Source organism: Taurulus bubalis (genome assembly GCF_910589615.1).
Source record: "Taurulus bubalis genome assembly, chromosome: 5".
NCBI classification, from domain to species: Eukaryota; Metazoa; Chordata; class Actinopteri; order Perciformes; family Cottidae; genus Taurulus; species Taurulus bubalis.
Window position 1 is genome coordinate 5,272,122 of NC_136593.1, and position 18,538 is coordinate 5,290,659.

At 42.8% G+C, this 18,538-nt stretch overlaps 1 protein-coding gene across 1 annotated transcript in view; it reads left to right on the forward strand.

Annotated features, from left to right (window-relative positions):
- Positions 1-17,735, forward strand: part of fer1l4 (fer-1 like family member 4) — a gene marked incomplete at both ends in the record, with an annotated part of 31,558 nt that extends 13,823 nt beyond the window's left edge. The window contains 32 exons of the mRNA XM_079218094.1: positions 340-443; positions 772-880; positions 1,407-1,635; positions 2,801-2,933; positions 3,027-3,131; positions 3,250-3,333; positions 3,442-3,558; positions 3,652-3,804; positions 5,253-5,448; positions 6,202-6,326; positions 6,710-6,844; positions 6,954-7,127; positions 7,498-7,608; positions 7,840-8,001; positions 8,116-8,290; positions 9,095-9,207; positions 9,308-9,433; positions 9,910-9,949; positions 10,562-10,665; positions 11,155-11,289; positions 11,366-11,485; positions 11,770-11,897; positions 11,981-12,151; positions 13,172-13,326; positions 13,636-13,817; positions 14,373-14,458; positions 15,198-15,296; positions 15,516-15,633; positions 16,081-16,204; positions 16,750-17,051; positions 17,142-17,242; positions 17,555-17,735. Of these exons, the coding sequence (XP_079074220.1) occupies positions 340-443; positions 772-880; positions 1,407-1,635; positions 2,801-2,933; positions 3,027-3,131; positions 3,250-3,333; positions 3,442-3,558; positions 3,652-3,804; positions 5,253-5,448; positions 6,202-6,326; positions 6,710-6,844; positions 6,954-7,127; positions 7,498-7,608; positions 7,840-8,001; positions 8,116-8,290; positions 9,095-9,207; positions 9,308-9,433; positions 9,910-9,949; positions 10,562-10,665; positions 11,155-11,289; positions 11,366-11,485; positions 11,770-11,897; positions 11,981-12,151; positions 13,172-13,326; positions 13,636-13,817; positions 14,373-14,458; positions 15,198-15,296; positions 15,516-15,633; positions 16,081-16,204; positions 16,750-17,051; positions 17,142-17,242; positions 17,555-17,735 (4,397 nt within the window). The remainder of the gene's footprint in view (positions 1-339; positions 444-771; positions 881-1,406; positions 1,636-2,800; positions 2,934-3,026; positions 3,132-3,249; positions 3,334-3,441; positions 3,559-3,651; positions 3,805-5,252; positions 5,449-6,201; positions 6,327-6,709; positions 6,845-6,953; positions 7,128-7,497; positions 7,609-7,839; positions 8,002-8,115; positions 8,291-9,094; positions 9,208-9,307; positions 9,434-9,909; positions 9,950-10,561; positions 10,666-11,154; positions 11,290-11,365; positions 11,486-11,769; positions 11,898-11,980; positions 12,152-13,171; positions 13,327-13,635; positions 13,818-14,372; positions 14,459-15,197; positions 15,297-15,515; positions 15,634-16,080; positions 16,205-16,749; positions 17,052-17,141; positions 17,243-17,554) is intronic.
- Between the last annotated feature and the right edge of the window lie 803 nt (positions 17,736-18,538).

An 18,538-nucleotide genomic window follows, 5' to 3' on the forward strand; every position in this document is an offset into this window, starting at 1 on the left:
AGCAGGAGGAACGACTGTGAAGGGAAGAGGGTGTCTTCTAATCGTCATCTAAGAATGTTGGTGAAACAGAGAGGAGAATTTAATGTTTTAATGCTTTAGTTGCAGGACATTGATGGATATCAGATAACTGTAGTTCAAACAGTTGCTTTCAAAATGAGTTGCCTCAAAGCTGCTACACAACAAATGTCAGTTTCAGCTCCTAAAGAAGTGCAGAGTAACTGAATCCTGTGAGCACAAAGTCAGTGGCCTGACCTCCAGGCCTCTTTTTGGACGTCTTGGTTGGAGACCTCCATGTCTACTTGTTGTTTATTCATTGGGTTTGTTTACTTGTTGCCGTAGCGTCTGCGTCTACCAGAGCAATGGTTGACGACTCCGGGGAGGCTGGAGTTGAGGTACCAGAGGCTGTTACCGTGGAGATTGAGGAGATCCACCCCCTCCCTGAGGTCAGTGCCAGCCAAGAAACGTACATTGATTAGAGGTGAAATCTAATTGGTCGTTTCATTGCAACATCAGCGTGCAGCAGCATTTCTCTAATTGTTTTTTTTGTGTGAAAAAACATTTTCCATTTTCACCTCTTATCCTTAAAGTATAATTGAATATCATCTGCATAGCAGTGACAAGATACACTTTAAAAACGACTTATTTCCTGCTCGAGTGGAAGGATTTACAACACAAGGCAAACAAAAGAGGACCCAGAAGAAGTTGTTCCAGGCAGAAAGGAGACTGAAGTCCTGCAGCTCTCATGATTCTGTTCTTATTTCTCGTCCTCAGGGTTTCGTGGGACAACGGGAGGACTTTCTGTTGTTTGCGTCTCTGTTTGAAGTCACTATGATGGACCCGTCTGTAGGAACCAGACCGCTGACCTTTGAACTCTCCATCGGTAAACAGTGTATTCCATGTCCTGGATATCTGTACTAGGACAATTATTAAAAATCAGGATTTCCCAGAAATCTTTTCTAACTCTTGAGCAACAGTGCACCTAAATATATCACATTTACTATCACATAAGACAAAGGAAAGCAGCAAACTCACAATTCAAAAGCTGGAACAGAGAGAGTACGGGTTTACAATTGTTCTTTGAAAATTATGTCATCAATCAAAAGCTCAGCCCAAATAGTATTGAAATGTTGACCTGTCATTTACTTTTCCGGTACCTGAGGACTAAATGTGAGCTCTGGCTCATTTGGAGGTTGGCTCAGTTTTGGGGGGATAGAGGGATAACTTTGATTAAAATAAACAACAATAAAAAACAATTCTAGTTAGTTATTGAGCCTGTTTTGCCCCAGCGTTAGCACCTGATGCCAGATTTAGACTTCTGCTGAGCCAGACTCCTTTGGCCACCTTTTGGTTCAGATCATTTCCAACATCGAACCTTTGAGCTCCATCAGCTGTTTTGTTTCTGGCAGGGAATTATGGGAAGGCCGTCGGGGTTGAGCGATCCAAGAAGAGCCAGAGCAAGGATGATCTGAGGAGGAGCAGGGATGATCTGCGGAGGAGCAGGGAGGATCTAAACGAGGAGGTGCAGGGTCTGCTGGAGTCTGAGGAGGAGCTGGACAGAGAGGAGGTGCTGAGTCCCGAACCCGAGTCCAGATCAGTGTCTGCTCCCGTCAGACCCCAGCCCACCGAGTACGACAGGTGTGTAACCAGTTCAACCTCGACTACGACACCTGGTGTGCAGCTTAAAGGCCACCACACACAATGATACAGAGTTTCCATGTATAAAACAAGGTGTATCCCAACTCTCGTATGATAAAATCTCAAGAACAGAGGTACAACATGTTCTGTCCCCACTCCATTCAAGCTTAACACCAACTGAAACTGACTCAGAAGTATTGTGGCCCAATGTGAATAATTCCAACCATAAAGATTTTGCCTGGCCGGTTGTCGACCAGCATTTGCTCACAAGTGTGTCCCTTGAGAGGAGAACATTCACCCCGCAGTGCTAAATGCCCTCGGCCTTCCTGTGGTGACAGTTAAACGCTAAACACCTTTTTTGGTCACATCCCGCTGTGTCTGGATACGAGTGTCGCCATGGCTGCAAGCTCTGAACAGACTTCCTGTTTGTTATGAAGACTTTGCTTATGGCTGCGTACAAAGAAATCCAACCGCTAAGGGAGATAAATGGTTGTGAAAGAAAGTCTATGGAAAACTAGAATGAGAAAATACTGTATCCCACATGAAATAGTTGTGAGATCTATATTACATATCTTTACTGATTATATGTTAAAAGACAAGAACAGAAAATTAAAGAAAGTTACTGTGGAGAGTTCCTCAAACTCTTTTGGACCTTTTTTGATCATGTATAGTTTGTTTTAGTGGGAAATATGAATTAAGGAAAGCTTGTTCTAGTATTTTAAGTGAACATGAAAACTTAAATCGTCATTGTGTCTAAATGATTTGTGTGTGTGTCTTTGTTACAAATGCACAGGACTTAACTGACGTCTAAACATTTAAATAATCACAATACTCCCATCTAATAAGACACACCGTTCTTTACAACCCCATCATCTGGATGATCCCAAAGTCAAAAACTAAATCATTAGAGTCTATGGAGCACAGCCATAAAGTTGGCTGGACGATGCTACACTATGATTGGCCAGTCTGTGTTCGAGGGCGGGACTTAGCGAAGGGTCAATTGGTCCCAACAGGTTGACCCGTACCTTCCATGTGTGTGGACGGCCACTACATATAAATGTCGTCCATTTACCATGACGAGGTGGCGATTCTCCACAAGCACTACCAACTTGCTGTCTGTCTGCTCTCCTGTCTGTCTCTCTCTACCTGTCTGTCTGTCTTTCAGGTCGTTCCAGTGTCTTTCTCTCCAGCCTCCCTCCGAGAAACAGAAGCCGTGTCTGTTTGTCTGGTGTCAGTTTGAAAATCACAGCTTTCGTTTCTATCAGGCGAACTGGCTCAACAAGACGGCCGACAGGCTGGTGAGTGATTTAATGTACTTTTTCACTATCGCACAATGCATGAAAACCGTGTCCGCATTTCATCCTCTCTTCCGCTCCCCTCTCCTCTTTTAGGAGTTCGGTCTTGATGAGGTAGAGCGTCTCTTGAGGAGGCCGAGGAGTAAAGCGAAGGAGCGTTTGGTGGATGTGCTGCTTGAGCTGGTGGCCGCCTGCAAGTCAGTGTCCTCCGACTGAACACTTTATAAGAGCAGATTTAATTAAATAAATGTGGTTTGATTTGATTTGCCCCGTCTCTCTCTCTCTCTCTCCGTCCTCCTGTCTGTCTCTCTGCAGACAGTTTAATGTTTTCGCAGACAGGAAGACTCAGTCTCGTCCCAACAACCTGGACAGATGCAGGAAGGAGTTCATCAAGAAGAAGTTGGTGAGTTTCCTCTCACCTGTCTCCAACTACCTGCCTCTCCGTCTTCCTGTCTTCCTGCCTTCCTGCCTTCCTGCCTGTCTTTCTGACTTAATGTCCGCCTGTCTCCAGGTCTTTCTGGCCAGACAGGCAGTGAGGTTCAGGCGGAGGATGACCAGGCGGATGGTCAAACAGCGGTTGATGGATAGCAGGAAACTCCTGAAGAGACTCCGCCTGCTAGCTAAAGAGGTCAGAGGTCATGAAGTGGTCTCTGTAGGTCACCACAAAGACATCACAGGTTGCAGGATGTTCAGCATGTCTGACAAGCCTCCCTCTCTCCAGCCCCAGACCACCATCCCTGACGCCTTTCTATGGTTACTGAGTGGGACCAAGCGGTTGGCTTACGTCAGGATCCCCGCCTACTCCATCCTCTTTTCATTGGTGGAGGAGCAGAAGGGGCGGGACTGTGGCAGACTCACCACCCTCTACATGAAGGTAGCGTCCAACGCTGACGTCCATCTCTACAACCACCGATGACTCTCTGCTCTGTCTCTGAAAACCTCTGTCTGTCTGTCTGTCTTACCTTCTGTCTGTCTGTTTCTCTTTGTCTGTCTGTCTGTCCTTCTTACCTTCTGTCTGTCTGTCTGTCTTTCTTACCTTCTGTCTGTCTGTCTGTCTTTCTTACCTTCTGTCTGTCTGTTTCTCTTTGTCTGTCTGTCTGTCTTTCTTACCTTCTGTCTGTCTGTTTCTCTTTGTCTGTCTGTCTGTCCTTCTTACCTTCTGTCTGTCTGTCTGTCTGTCTGTCTGTCTGTCCTTCTGTCTGTCTGTCTGTCCTTCTGTCTGTCTGTCTGTCTGTCTGTTTCTCTTTGTTTGTCTGTCTGTCCTTCTCACCTTCTGTCTGTCTGTCTGTCTGTCTGTCTGTCTGTCTTTCTTACCGTCTGTCTGTCTGTCTGTTTCTCTTTGTCTGTCTGTCTGTCTGTCTTTCTTACCGTCTGTCTGTCTGTCTGTCTGTTTCTCTTTGTCTGTCTGTCTGTCTGTCTGTTTCTCTTTGTCTGTCTGTCCTTCTGTCTGTCTGTCTGTCTGTTTCTCTTTGTTTGTCTGTCTGTCCTTCTTACCTTCTGTCTGTCTGTCTGTTTCTCTTTGTTTGTCTGTCTGTCCTTCTTACCTTCTGTCTGTCTGTCCGTCTGTCCGTCTGTCTGTCTTTCTTACCGTCTGTCTGTCTGTCTGTCTGTCTTTCTTACCGTCTGTCTGTCTGTCTGTTTCTCTTTGTCTGTCTGTCTGTCTGTCTTTCTTACCGTCTGTCTGTCTGTCTGTTTCTCTTTGTCTGTCTGTCTGTCTGTCTGTTTCTCTTTGTCTGTCTGTCTTTCTTACCGTCTGTCTGTCTGTCTGTTTCTCTTTGTCTGTCCGTCTGTCTGTCTTTCTTACCGTCTGTCTGTCTGTCTGTTTCTCTTTGTCTGTCTGTCTGTCTGTCCTTCTTACCTTTTGTCCTTTTGTCTGTCTGTCCTTCTTACCTTCTGTCTGTCCTTCTGTCTGTCTGTCCTTCTTACCTTCTGTCTGTCCTCCTGTCTGTCTGTCTGTCCTTCTTATCTTCTGTCTGTCCTCCTGTCTGTCTGTCTGTCTGTCCTTCTTACCTTCTGTCCTTCTCTGTCTGTCTGTCTGTCCTTCTTACCTTCTGTCTGTCTGTCATTCTCTGTCTGTCTGTCCTTCTTACCTTCTGTCTGTCCTTGTTACCTCCTTCTGTCTGTCTGTCTGTCTGTCTGTCTATCTGTCCTTCTTACCTTCTGTCCTTTTGTCTATCCTTCTTACCTCCTTCTGTCTGTCTGTCTGTCTGTCCTTCTCATCTCCTTCTGTCTGTCTTTCTTACTTTCTGTCGGTCTGTCTGACCTTCTGTCTATCTTTCTGTCTGTCTGTCTGTCTGTCTGTCTGTCTGTCTGTCCGTTCAGTCGCCAGGAAGTTCAGCAAGTGAGATCTTCGCGAAGCTGGAGGTCTACCTGTGGCTCGGTCTGGCCAAGTACAGTAAAGAGGTCACCACCTCGTTGCCGGAGGAGTTTGTTCCGGTTTATGAGGAAGACGAGGAGGAGCAGAGGAGGCTGGTCACCGCGGGGAAGAGGAAACTTCCTGTCACTCTGTCCTGCCAGGGTGAGTCAGCGGGGGTCGGTGGGGATTATTGTCTGTTGTCAGAATGAACGGAAAAACGTTTCCCCTTCAAAACAAAAGCCCAGTAATTAGTTTTATTTTGACTTGTCAATCCTGACTCAACAGAAGTCTGTCCACGTCTCCAGCTGTCCACTTCTGTCACCTAGAAAAGTTAAAAATTAACTAATTAAAGAGATGTAGGGCCTATTTTTACACACGTATATGACCTGTGTGTACACGCTAGCTATTTGTATTATAATCACAAGGAGGCTGTATTCTTTAGTTTTGTTTTCATGGTCAGAATCGGTAGATACAACATCCATAAAGGACTTTCTTTTTCCTTTTTTATCTTTGTAAAACAAACAATTAAATAGTGAATTAGTTTATGAACTGTAGCACTCAGGGATACGGAGTATTATTTGTTCCACACAAGAGGGGTAGATTATTACAATGGTCTTTGAACATACAGTATTTTCTATCAGGAATAAAGTGTTGAAATCAACTGCATCTGCTCGCCATGGTGGTGCTGACCATGTCGCCCTATGTAATATATGTAGACATTATTTTTGATTGTCTGTCAGTGTTTCCATCATTCATCAAATCGCTCTGAAAGTGATCCCACTGATATCAGTCACCACTGTTGTTGTTTTTATAGTTGTGGTGTGGAATTATAGTTATTGTTGTAGTTATTGTTGTTGATGTGGACGGCCCTTTACTCACTTTCTTTCTTTCTCTCTCTCTCTCTCTCTCTCTCAGACAGCAGGTACTTCCAGCTACGATGTCACCTGTATCAGGGGCGTGGCCTGATTGCTGCAGATGACAACGGCCTATCAGATCCTTTCGCCAAGGTCCTCTTCGCTACACAGTGCCAGGCCACCAGGGTAGGTACAACCGTCCCGCCGGTTAAAAGATCGTATGGATTTAAACATTCCTACAATTCACATCAAATGTATCTTGAACGATGTTTTGTATCTGTTGTATTAGTTTATTTAATCTCCAGGGATTCTTTTGTCCCTATAAAATGATCAAGATGTGTTCAGCAGAGGCGGCGACATCATTACTTTTAATTCCTAGTATGTAGTATTGGTACAAATACCGCTAGATCATACATTTCCCATAATGCAATGGAACATTTCTTTAGATTCTTCTTGCCTTGACCTATATCTTTCAAAGAAATATGAATCAACATACATAGTGTGTGTGTGTGTGTGTGTGTGTGTGTGTGTGTGTGTGTGTGTGTGTGTGTGTGTGTGTGTGTGTGTAGGTGTTGAATGAGACTCTCTCTCCAGCCTGGTGTGAGTGTTTGTTTTTTGACAGAGTTCTGCTGGAGGGAACGAGGGAGGAGCTTCAACAAGACCCGCCTCTCATCATCATCAACATCTACGACTACGACGCCATGGTAACGCTGACGTTCTTCTTCTCCCTTTCACATTCTGCTGCTCTTTCTGCACATTTAGTGACGTCCTAACACTGTTTGTGTGTGTTCATGTGTGTGTGTGTGTGTGCAGGGCAGTCCGAAGCCTCTGGGTCGGGCGTTTGCCGAGCCAGAGTTTAAATTCGTGGAGAAGCACTACCAGAAGCCCCGCCTCCGGTACTATGACATCAGCATGGGCAAGGCCCCCGCTGGTGAGCTGTTGGCTGCCTTCGAGCTCATCGAGCTGGACTACACTGGGTTTGGAGAGGTGACACCTTTTGATCTATGTCTCTCTGTTTGAACTCTAAGGCGTCACTAAAAGCCTCCTGAAGAGTTGATCCTACCAGGTGACATTGAGAGGATTGAGCCTCTCTTGGTGCTGTCATGCAATGGCTTCCCATATTAAACACTGTTAACTTTGCCAGCACTTTCACTGTAGTTTGTACTGTTAGCACTGTTAGCATCATTAGCTGCCCGCTCGCCGTTTTCTCAAATCGCTGCTATTAACTTGGTGAGTAAGATGTTACATTTACTGATGGACAAAACCAAAAGATGATCCTTTAACTAAAACACAAAGAAAACAGTGTACATGAATTAATTCTAGATGGTGAACTAGAAAGTCCTTTCCCTCCCTGCAGCCCTGCGTGCCCGGCAGCGTGGACCCGAAGGAGCTGACCTACCTGGAGGAGGAGAAATGTTACATCATCCCAGAAGGAGTCCGACCTGTTCTGAAGACCTTCAGGATCGAGGTCACACACACACACACACACACACACACACACACACACACACACACACACACACACACACACACACACATATATATATATATATATATATATATATATATATATATATATATACACACACACACATACATACACTGTCTCTGTTGAAATGTTGCTGACGTGTTCAAGTGTTTTCGGGACATCCGGCTGTTGGGTCTGATAAGTAACTGGGTCCTATATGTGTTGGTTCAGGTGCTGTTCTGGGGTCTGCGGGAGCTGAAGCGGGTGCACCTGTTTGAGGTGGAGCGCCCCCTTGTGAGAGTGGAGTGTGCAGGACAACAGCTGGAGTCTGAAGAGATCGAGAGCTACAAGACTCACTCCAACTTCAAAGAGCTGGTCCGCTATATCAACGTGGTCAGTTTCTAGTTATGGCCATTAAAGCCCACGCATCTATCTAGAAATACCGTTACTGCATATGGAGTCGAGACATGGCTGACCTTCTCTTTCCTGTTTCCTCTTCCCAATCAGGAGCTGCCGGAGCAGGCCTACCTCCACCCTCCTCTGACAGTGTTTGTGGTGGAGCATCGGGCATTCGGTCGAGTCGCTCTGGTCGGGACCCACGTGGTCCAGAGCCTCATTGACTACGCCCCACGCGAGCTGGGGGGGGAGCAAGAAGAGGAAGACGATGAACCAAAACCAAAAGGTTAGAGTTACGAAAGAAGTGACGGTATTCTCGGTAGTAGAGTCTACTAGATAGTTGGTAATTTTTGTAACATCCAGACAAGGTACTAGGTGCTAAAGATATGTTCCACAATAATTAACCTTGTCTCCCTTAGTTGTTGTTGCTCTGCCTGTCAAGCTCTTCGTTTTGCACGGCACATAACGTTTTGTAATTTTTTTAAAAATGGAACCAATAAAAGCAGCTTTTCATTACAGCTTTTCATTAATTTTGTTTTCTGAAATCAGCTGATCAACGTTAGCTCAGTGAGTTGGTTTTTTTGACTTTGCAATGTTTTTTAAAATCAGATTTCATATCATATACACTCATATACTCTTGATTATTTGGTATACAGGACAACTGTTGTTGTAATGGAGGGAATTGTCTTTGAGGATGAGGACTAACTGACTGCAGTGAAACTTTCTCAAATCCAGAGCAGAACAGCACTGTTAGCGTTAGCTAAAAGAAGGGAAGAGAGGCACAGGTGAACCAGAACAGAACCAGTTTCCTGAAGGGACTCTGGTTCTAGGAAACACTCCCACTTTTGTCCACAGGGGCCGCCAAAATCAACATAATTTTCTAGCAGCCCCTGCTTGTAGTAGCTTTTGCAGGTTTATTTTCTCGTGATGAATTAATTACAAAATGATCCAAACTCTACAAAGATCAATCTCTCTTTATAACGCCATCAGCCACACAGCTCTGTGATGTTTCTCACAGCTATGCACTCTGGGATTTGTAGTTGACTTCTCTCCTCAAGTTTAATGGACAGATTTCTCTGTGTCTCTCCAGTGAGGTCGAATACGAAGAAGGTCAACACTCTGATGTCAGTAAGGAATATCGGACTCAGCGGCCTGACAATTAAACAGTCAAAGATTCCACTCAACGCCATGAAGCTGGTTAATGTATGTATATTAATCTCCTTTGTGTGTTTAAATACACAAAACCAGATTCTACCGTAAAGGATTAAATAATAAGTGGATGTTGACACTTAAACTCCTTCAGGCTCCTCTGAAGATACTGTTGAAGAAGGACGGGCAGCTCGAGGAGCTAGTGGAGGAGACGCCAGAGAAGGAGGAGTTAGATTGGTGGTCCAAATACTACGCTTCAGTGGAGGAGATGGAGAGACAGGTGATATACTTATTTACCTATCTGTCTGAATTAATGTGTTAAAAATGTTAACTCAGGAATACATATAGAGGATGAATTAGAGAGGTAACTTCTTTAAGGCGGTCAAATGCTTGTAGCATAAAGAACGGCCTACTTCTAATGTGCAAAAAAGTCTGAAGAGGTCAAAACTGAACTTTTTTCAAATTAGATCAAAGAAATCTGCAAATTTGATGAGATAAATCCATTTGATCTTGGGTGTTTTTCATAGTTATGAGATCTTTATCTCATAATTACAAGATTACAAGAAAATGTCTTTATTACTTGTTTCAGGACTTCATTCAATCATTTGTATGTGAAACAAGACAGAATAATAAGAAACTACATGCTATAACTGATTTTCTTTCCTGTTTAAAAGTGTTAGGTTGCATATTCCAGCTTCATTTGCGACAGTAATCAATAAATCAGTTCTTTAATCACCGTGTCTGATGTGTCTGCAGGCTGCTGAGGACGAGGAGAAGGAGGAACAAGCAGAGACCGGTACAGTTATAACTCCTGCTTTAATATTTCAGTCCCATTTTGCCATATTTGTCTATTTAGTAAAAACATGAAATCATTTTTTATTTTAATTATTTGAGAGCAACAACACCCACGGCTGACATAATTCTACAAGTTGGAGTGTGTTCAGTTCCTCTAATGTCCACTAGATGCTGCTGTGATGAATCATTAAACTATGGCTATATTGAACCGTTTTTACAGAAGTTTAAGTTAAGTTCTCAGGTGATCATTGACATTCTTTGTCAGTCTGAGGGAAGATTTTTAGAATCAGTGAATTTAAATAAGTACTATATAGTGTGTCCAAGTATGTGGACCCGGGTAACTGAACATGTAACTCTTCTTCTTCTTCTTCTTGAAGTTTAACGGTGGTTGGCATCCATCTAATTGGTGCATTAACACCATGAACATTTAACTCCCAAACCAAAGGGCATCTTCTGCTTCCTTAAGAGCCTTCACTTTTTTTGCGGTAAAACATGATGAGAGAAGCAAAATACAATTTAAAAATATGAACCAGAAAACAAAGATACTACATAATGAACATAAAAATATATGAAAAACAATGTTCACAGAGTTGTATTTTATTTTTTTGTTCAGAGGGGGGCAATCTGACCATGGCGGATATTGAAGATGAGGATGAGGAGGAAATTGTGGCCGTGCCGGTTAAGCCTCCCAAACGCAAGAACATTGCCACGCTAAAGGTGAGAGGTCACTGTGATTGACAGCTTACAGTCTGTCAGCTTTACTGCTTTACAACTGACTTCCTGTTTGGATGCCGGTAGATGTGGCAAGAGCAGACATTGATATTAACGATCTTTAATTACGATGAACTATATAATTGTCTCACTCCTCCAACAGTAGAGCAACAGCTTGACATCTGTGTTAAATCCATTTTTCCACGTTATTTACATTTGATCAACCTGGTAGCGCATGCATCACCACTCTACAGGCTCATCAGCTGTTTTGCCCATCTCGCTTTGCCGATTGGGCGTTTTTTTAAGCGGTGGCGCATGTTGTGTGTTGGTTTGATCGGGGCCTTCAGAATAAGGGTTTGACGAGGTTCTTTTAGATTAAGAGTTACAGTAAGAACCTTTTTCATCCAAATAAGCCATTTTTGGGGAAGAATGAGTTCTTCAAGGTTTGTTGAAAGCATTGGTGTCAATAACAGATTTGTCTGTTTGTATGTTCAGCTGTATGGAGGCGATCTGGAGTCCGAGTTCAGTCAGTTTCAGGACAGGCTGCAGACCTTCCCGCTGTATAAAGGCAAAGCAAGCGTTGAGGATGAGGACGAGGACGAGGAGGAGAGGCTGATGGGAAAATACAAGGTACTGGATGGAAAGCTGTCTGTCTGTCTGTTACTCTGATGAGAAGTGTTCATTCTTCCACTCTCTCCATCTCTAGGGCTCCTTCCTGGTTTATCCGATTGATCCAGGAGATGAAGAAGACCCCACTTGTCAGATCTCCAAGGGAATCCCCAAAAACTCACCGTTCAAAGTCCTGGTCCGAGTCTACATCGTCAAGGTACCTGTCTCTCTGTTTCCAGCCACAGACAGACAGTCTTTGTCTCACTCACTGGAACCGTCCAACATTTTATAACCTCTCCTTTACACTTGATTACATTTAAACTGTTGTTACATTTAAGGCCTTCAACGTTGATCAGACATCTGAAATGTGAGACCTGGTTGCTTAAAACAACCCTTTTCATGACAGAAACGTCCCTGCCATATGAGTTAACTGGGTTTAAACAAAGGTGTTACAGTGTTTGCATTCTACTGTGTCTTACTGTCTCTGTTTGTGTCCTGCAGGCCACCACTCTGGCTCCCACAGACCCGAACGGTAAAGCCGACCCGTATCTGGTGATCCGAGCCGGACAGCAGAGTCTAGACACCGTCGATCGATACATCCCCAAACAGCTCAACCCTACGTTCGGAGAGTCAGTACCCGCCTGTCTTCCCGTACCTGTTCAACACACTGTGTCTGTCTGTCCAACTGCCTGTGCCTCACGTTGTCTTTCAGGGTGTTTGAATTCACGGTGTCCTTCCCGCTGGAGACAGAGTTGGTTGTCATGGTGATGGACCACGATATGATTGGGGCTGATGACGTCATCGGCGAGACGCGGGTTGACCTGGAGAACCGGTTCTACAGCCGCCACAGAGCCACCTGCGGTCTGGCTCTCTACTACGACACGTCAGTATCGCAACTACAAGAACTAGTACTAGAAACACAGGAGAACCAAAAGTGTGACACATTAGCACCAGAACTATGACATGTTGAGAACTATGACATGTTAAGAACTATGACATGTTGGTTCTGGAACTATAACATGTTGAGAACTATGACATGTTAAGAACTATGACATGTTGAAAACTATGACATGTTAAGAACTATGACATGTTGAAAACTGACATGTTAAGAACTATGACATGTTGAGAACTATTACATGTTGGTACTGGAACTATGATATGTTAAGAACTATGACATGTTGAAAACTGACATGTTAAGAACTATGACATGTTGAGAACTATAACATGTTGGTACTGGAACTATGACATGTTAAGAACTATGACATGTTGAGAACTATTACATGTTGGTACTGGAACTACGACATGTTGAGAACTATAACATGTTAAGAACTATAACATGTTAAGAACTATGACATGTTAATAACTATGACATGTTGATACTGGAACTATGACATTTGAACAACTACGACATGTTAAGAACTATGAGATGTTGATACTGGAACTATGACATTTGAACAACTATGATATGTTAATAACTATGACATGTTGATACTGGAACTATGACATGTTAAGAACTATGACATGTTAAGAACGATGACATGTTGAGAACTATGACATGCTAAGAACTATGACATGTTGAGAACTATGACATGTTGAAAACTATGACAGGTTGAGAACTATGACATGTTAAGAACTATGACATGTTGATACTGGAACTATGACATGTTAAGAACTATGACAAGTTTTATGACACGTGAGTACCAGAACAAAGAAATGTTTGTACTAGAACAACGACATGTTAGTACCAGAATTATGACTATTTAGTACCAAAACCCAAAAATGAGTACCACTATGACACATAAATAATAATACACAAACTACTGTATGTGTTACGTACCTGTTTCTTTAAATCTATTCTATATTGTCTATGTGTGTGTCCCTCTACTTGACTGTCTCTCTACAGTGATGGTTACAATATCTGGCGTGATACGAAGAATCCGTCGGCCATTTTGGCTGAGCTCTGCAAGACTAACGTCATCCCGTCTCCAGAGTACAGAACGTCGGAGGTCAAAGTCCTCAACAAAATCTTCAAGATCCCACCAGACGCAGTACCTGAAGGTAGCTCAGACAGACAGACAGACAGGTAGAACTAGTGTAGTCGTAGATAGGAGATTATACGTGTATTAGGGGGTGTCCTTATGTATGAAAATATTGTACAAAGTGGAAGTGAAAAGTCCATTATTGTGCATCTGTGGATCATGACCCACTCCTAGTATTGCTACCACTACTTAGACTCTATTGCGGCTACTTCTATACTGGCAAAGTAGTACTATTAGTGTTTCCCTCATGCTCAGCAACCTCCAGTTGTATCAGCAGCAGTACCAGTATTGTATTACACCGTAGTGTTGTTGTTGTTGTTGTTGTCAGCTCTGCTAAAGAAGAACCAGCGGTCTCCCGAGGAGGAGGCAGAGATGGAGGAGCACGCGGCCCTGAGCGTGCTGCAGCGCTGGGGGGAGATGAACGAGTTCATCCCTGGAGCCATTCCTCTGGTCCCAGAGCACGTGGAGATCCGGTCCCTGCTGAACCAGGACAAACCTGGACTGCCTCAGGTACGGTGGAACCCACCTATAGTGATCACACTTACAGTAATCAACCGCTTATAAAAAGCTGGTTGCCTGCATACACCTTTCTAGTTATATTTTATTGTTTAGCTTTACTCCCATGATACTGTATTTTATGAATACTTTGTTTTCAAACGTTTCTCCCAGTTTGCCATTTATAGCCCACAGTTTATTTTCAGGCCTGTTAAAAAAATCTTAGAAATCCACCGCCAAATTTAGGCTTTGTATCTTATTTACCCTGCTGATGTTACTGTTTTTGTAAACAGCTCAATACTGTTTCAGTCTATCGACTAATTATACTTTGAACTACAGTAAACTGTGTTATTTACAGTATTTGACTGTATTATAGTGTATTTGACACAGTAGTGAGTTTGAAATACAGTTAATAATGAAACTGTCCTTTGCATTACTTTAAATTCATGTGTAGATATAGAAATGCTAAATAGATGCTAATCTGCATGAAATAGAAAGGAAATTAATTGGTTAAAATAATGCTACTAATGTGTGTGTGTGTGTGTGTGGGTGTGGGTGTGTGTATTCCAGGGTTACCTTCATATGTGGGTTGACATGTTTCCAACTGATACCCCGGCTCCGCCCCCTGTTGACATCAAGCCCCGCCTACCTGAACAGTAGGTCACACACCAATAGTAGAGTCCAATAAAATCTATATAATACAGTAGAGTCCACTATAATCCTTATAGTACAGTAGAGTCCAATATAATCTATATAATACAGTAGAGTCCACTATAATCCTTATAGTACAGTAGAGTCCAATTTAATCCTTATAGTACAGTAGAGTCCAATAAAATCAATATAATGCAGTAGAGTCCACTATAATTCTTATAGTACAGTAGAGTCCAATTTAATCCTTATAGTACAGTAGAGTCCAATAAAATCAATATAATACAGTAGAGTCCACTATAATCCTTATAGTACAGTAGAGTCCAATAAAATCAATATAATACAGTAGAGTCCACTATAATCCTTATAGTACAGTAGAGTCCAATTTAATCCTTATAGTACAGAAGAGTCCAATATAATCTATATAGAACAGTAGAGTCGAAGATAATCTATATAGTACTGTCGAGTTGATTATAGGATTTATCAAGTATAGTAGATTCAAATAATATATAGTACAGTAGAGTCACATATAATATATGGAGCACAGTATATTAGAGTAGAACCTATATAGTACAGTATATGAGAATATAACCTATGGAGCACAGTTTTTAGAATATAATCTATATAGTACAGTAGAGTTGAATAGAATCTATTGAGTACAGTAGACTAGAGTAGAGAAGGAGTGACAACAAGTAACCCACAGACATAAAACAGATGTAAACTTTGTTGTTGTTTCCATGACGACAGGTATGAGCTGCGAGTAATCATCTGGAACACCGACGACGTGTTTCTGGACGACGTCAACCCGTTCACCGGAGACCCGAGCTCGGACATCTACATGAAAGGGTTAATTTAACAAGCACACACACACACACACACACACACACACACACACACACACACACACACATCAGAAGGGTTGTTACGTTATTTACAGAGAACAAAACAGGAAAAGAAGAAGAAACTAAACGTTTTTCCACCAAATTAATATTAGCGTTGGAGTCGGTCCTGGATGATATAACTTCAGGCTAACGTCTGTGTTTTATTCTGTTCTGATCTCTGCAGCTGGATAAAAGGACTGGAAGGAGAAAAACAGGAGACGGACGTCCACTTCAACTCTCTGACCGGAGAAGGAAACTTCAACTGGAGATTTGTGTTCCGCTTCGACTACCTTCCTACTGAGGTAGACACACACACACATACTTGTAATCGCGGCCCCGTGAGGACCTTGTCTAGGAGGTGTCGCGTGGACACACACACACACACACCTGATCACACCCCAACACTGTATAAAAATAAGATTAACCTTTATTAGTACCACAAAAGGGACATTTGCCATAAAATGTGTCTATGGGAAGTGATTGAAGTCACCGCGATGAAACCCCGATGGTTTGTGGGCTGCCGTTTTGAAGCTGCCATCTTGGATTTTTGCAACCAGAAGGGAAACTAGAGGGTGGAGCTATGTACAAATAAACAAACAATTTAACATTCTCAGACAATCAACATGCTACAATTAACTTTCATGAACTGAAAACACACTGTGAAAGGGTTAAAGGTGATGAAAACACTAACAGCACACATACCAGACAACATTCGACTCTAGAGTGAATCTGCTCCTCTCGTCCTGTAGAAAGAGGTGGTGTTTAAGAAGAAGGAGTCCTTTTTCTCTCTGGAGGAGTCTGAGTTTCGACAGCCGGCCGTTCTGACGCTGCAGGTCTGGGACTACGACCGCATCGCCGCCAACGACTTCCTGGGTGAGAATATACATTCTCAAATATATTTCACATATTTACCTTCACTGGAACAGGCTTATAATGAGCCACAGGTCTTTATTTCTCACTATAAATATTATCTTATCTGCCCCTGGTTCAGTCTAGTGTTAATGTGAACACTTCCTCCATGTTTATGTCTTGATAAATTCAGCATGCGGTCCAATTTTCTAAATACGGCGAAGATGTTGCAATATGTTCTTTTTGCATGTTTGTTAAACACTACTAAATCCTACACATTTCTCTTTTAGTTTGTTCAGTTAAAAGCAGTTCAAAGAGAACTTCATTCCAGAAATATTATCTCCAAACGTGGACGAATGAAATCAAAAAGTTTTTACTTTGTATTTGGGTGAACTGACTCTTTAAATTGAACATTTCAAAGTGGCCTTAACATGGACCTGAGTTATGTTTCACGCAGCGTTTTTATTCAAGACTCAGGGTGCATCATGGGACACAGCAGCTCAAACCGGCGTATCCTCTGTACATTACAGAGGAAACGCTGACGATACTAACGTCCTCTTCCTCCTCAGGCTCCATAGAGTTGCGTCTCAACGACATGGTGCGAGCGGCGAAGTCATCCGGGAAATGCACGATTCAGATGGCGAAGGAGCGGGCCAGCCCTCGGCTATCCATCTTTCGCGCCAAGAAGATGAAGGGCTGGTGGCCGCTGACCCGCCTGAAGACGGCAGAGGACTTCGAGAGGGAGGAGAAGGAGAGGGAGGAGGCCCAGAAGAAGGGAAAGAAGAAGAAGAAGAAAAAGGACAAGAGGAGCAACATGAAACCGGAGGACATCGAGTTCACCGACAGCAGCGGCAACACTTACCTGCTAATGGTACAACAAAATGCCATTACAATGGTCGTTATTATATCACTTTACTCACATTCAATATATATTGTAATTTATACTCTTGTGTGTGTGAAGGGGAAGGTGGAGGCGGAGCTACAGCTAGTGGCGTTAGAGCAGGCGGAGGGCAACCCTGTGGGTCGAGCACGCAAGGAGCCGGAGCCTCTGGACAAGCCAAAGTACGACACACACACACACACACACACACACACACACACACACACACACACACACACACACACACACACACACACACACACACACACACACACACACACACACACACACACACACACACACACACACACACACACACACACACACACACACACACACACACACACACACACACACACACACACACACACACACACACACACACACACACACACACACACACACACACACACACACACACACACACACACACACACACACACGACTCGGTCCAGATGTTAACAGCTGTAAACCGTCTCCTGTCCTCCCTCCAGTCGTCCCTCCACCAGCTTCAGCTGGTTCGTCAACCCGATGAAGACCTTCATCTTCCTCATCTGGAAGAAGTTCAAGAAGTTCATCATCGCTCTGGTCATCCTCGCGATCCTCGCGCTCTTCCTCGGCCTCATCGTCTACACGCTGCCGCAGCAAATCACCGCCCTCATCATCAAAGGGTGAAGAAACCTGAGAGGAGCCTTCATCGCCACCTCAGGTTTCATGTTTATACTACGAAGCCTGATCAGGAAAACTCTTCATTTCATATTTTGACACCGGTCATTCACAGGGTTTTAGAAATAATGAGGCCTTAAAACTGAGCTTTTTTTTGTATTGCCCTGATCTAAATATGTACATTTTAGGACATTTGGAGAGCAACAATTTGATACAAATATCTTAGAAACCATGTCAGTGCGCTGTAATACACGATTATCCGGTTCATAGCAATGAATGATTATCTGCACTACATTACCCAGCATCCTCTTTTTTATAAACGCATCCTGAGTCATGGGAGCAAAAATCAGGGATTTTGTTTTAATCGGTCACCAGAAGAAATTACTGGACAACTATTAGTGCAGATTTAAATCACATATTTATTACTATTATGTCAAGTGGACATGTCGAGTGGATAAATAAGCACCTTTACTCTTAAGTAGTCTTAAGTTGAACATAACTCTGTTGTATAAAAGTCTACATTTGTTGATTGAATATAGTTGTGGTTATGTGTTATATTTTGAAGGTAAATAAAATAAATAAGTACATTCATTTTTTTTGTTAAACTCAGAAAGCTGATATTCTTATTTGTACCAATTTGTTCAATCTAAATGTTAGCTATTATTTCTGAGTAAATAAATTAATAAATTCATAATAAAGTCAGAATCATAAAATATTATTTGGTTGAATTATTATTTGAAAGAAACTTTGCTTTACCAACATGCTCCTGAGTTCCAGTTATTCACAGTCATCCTTACAGACAATGAACTCAC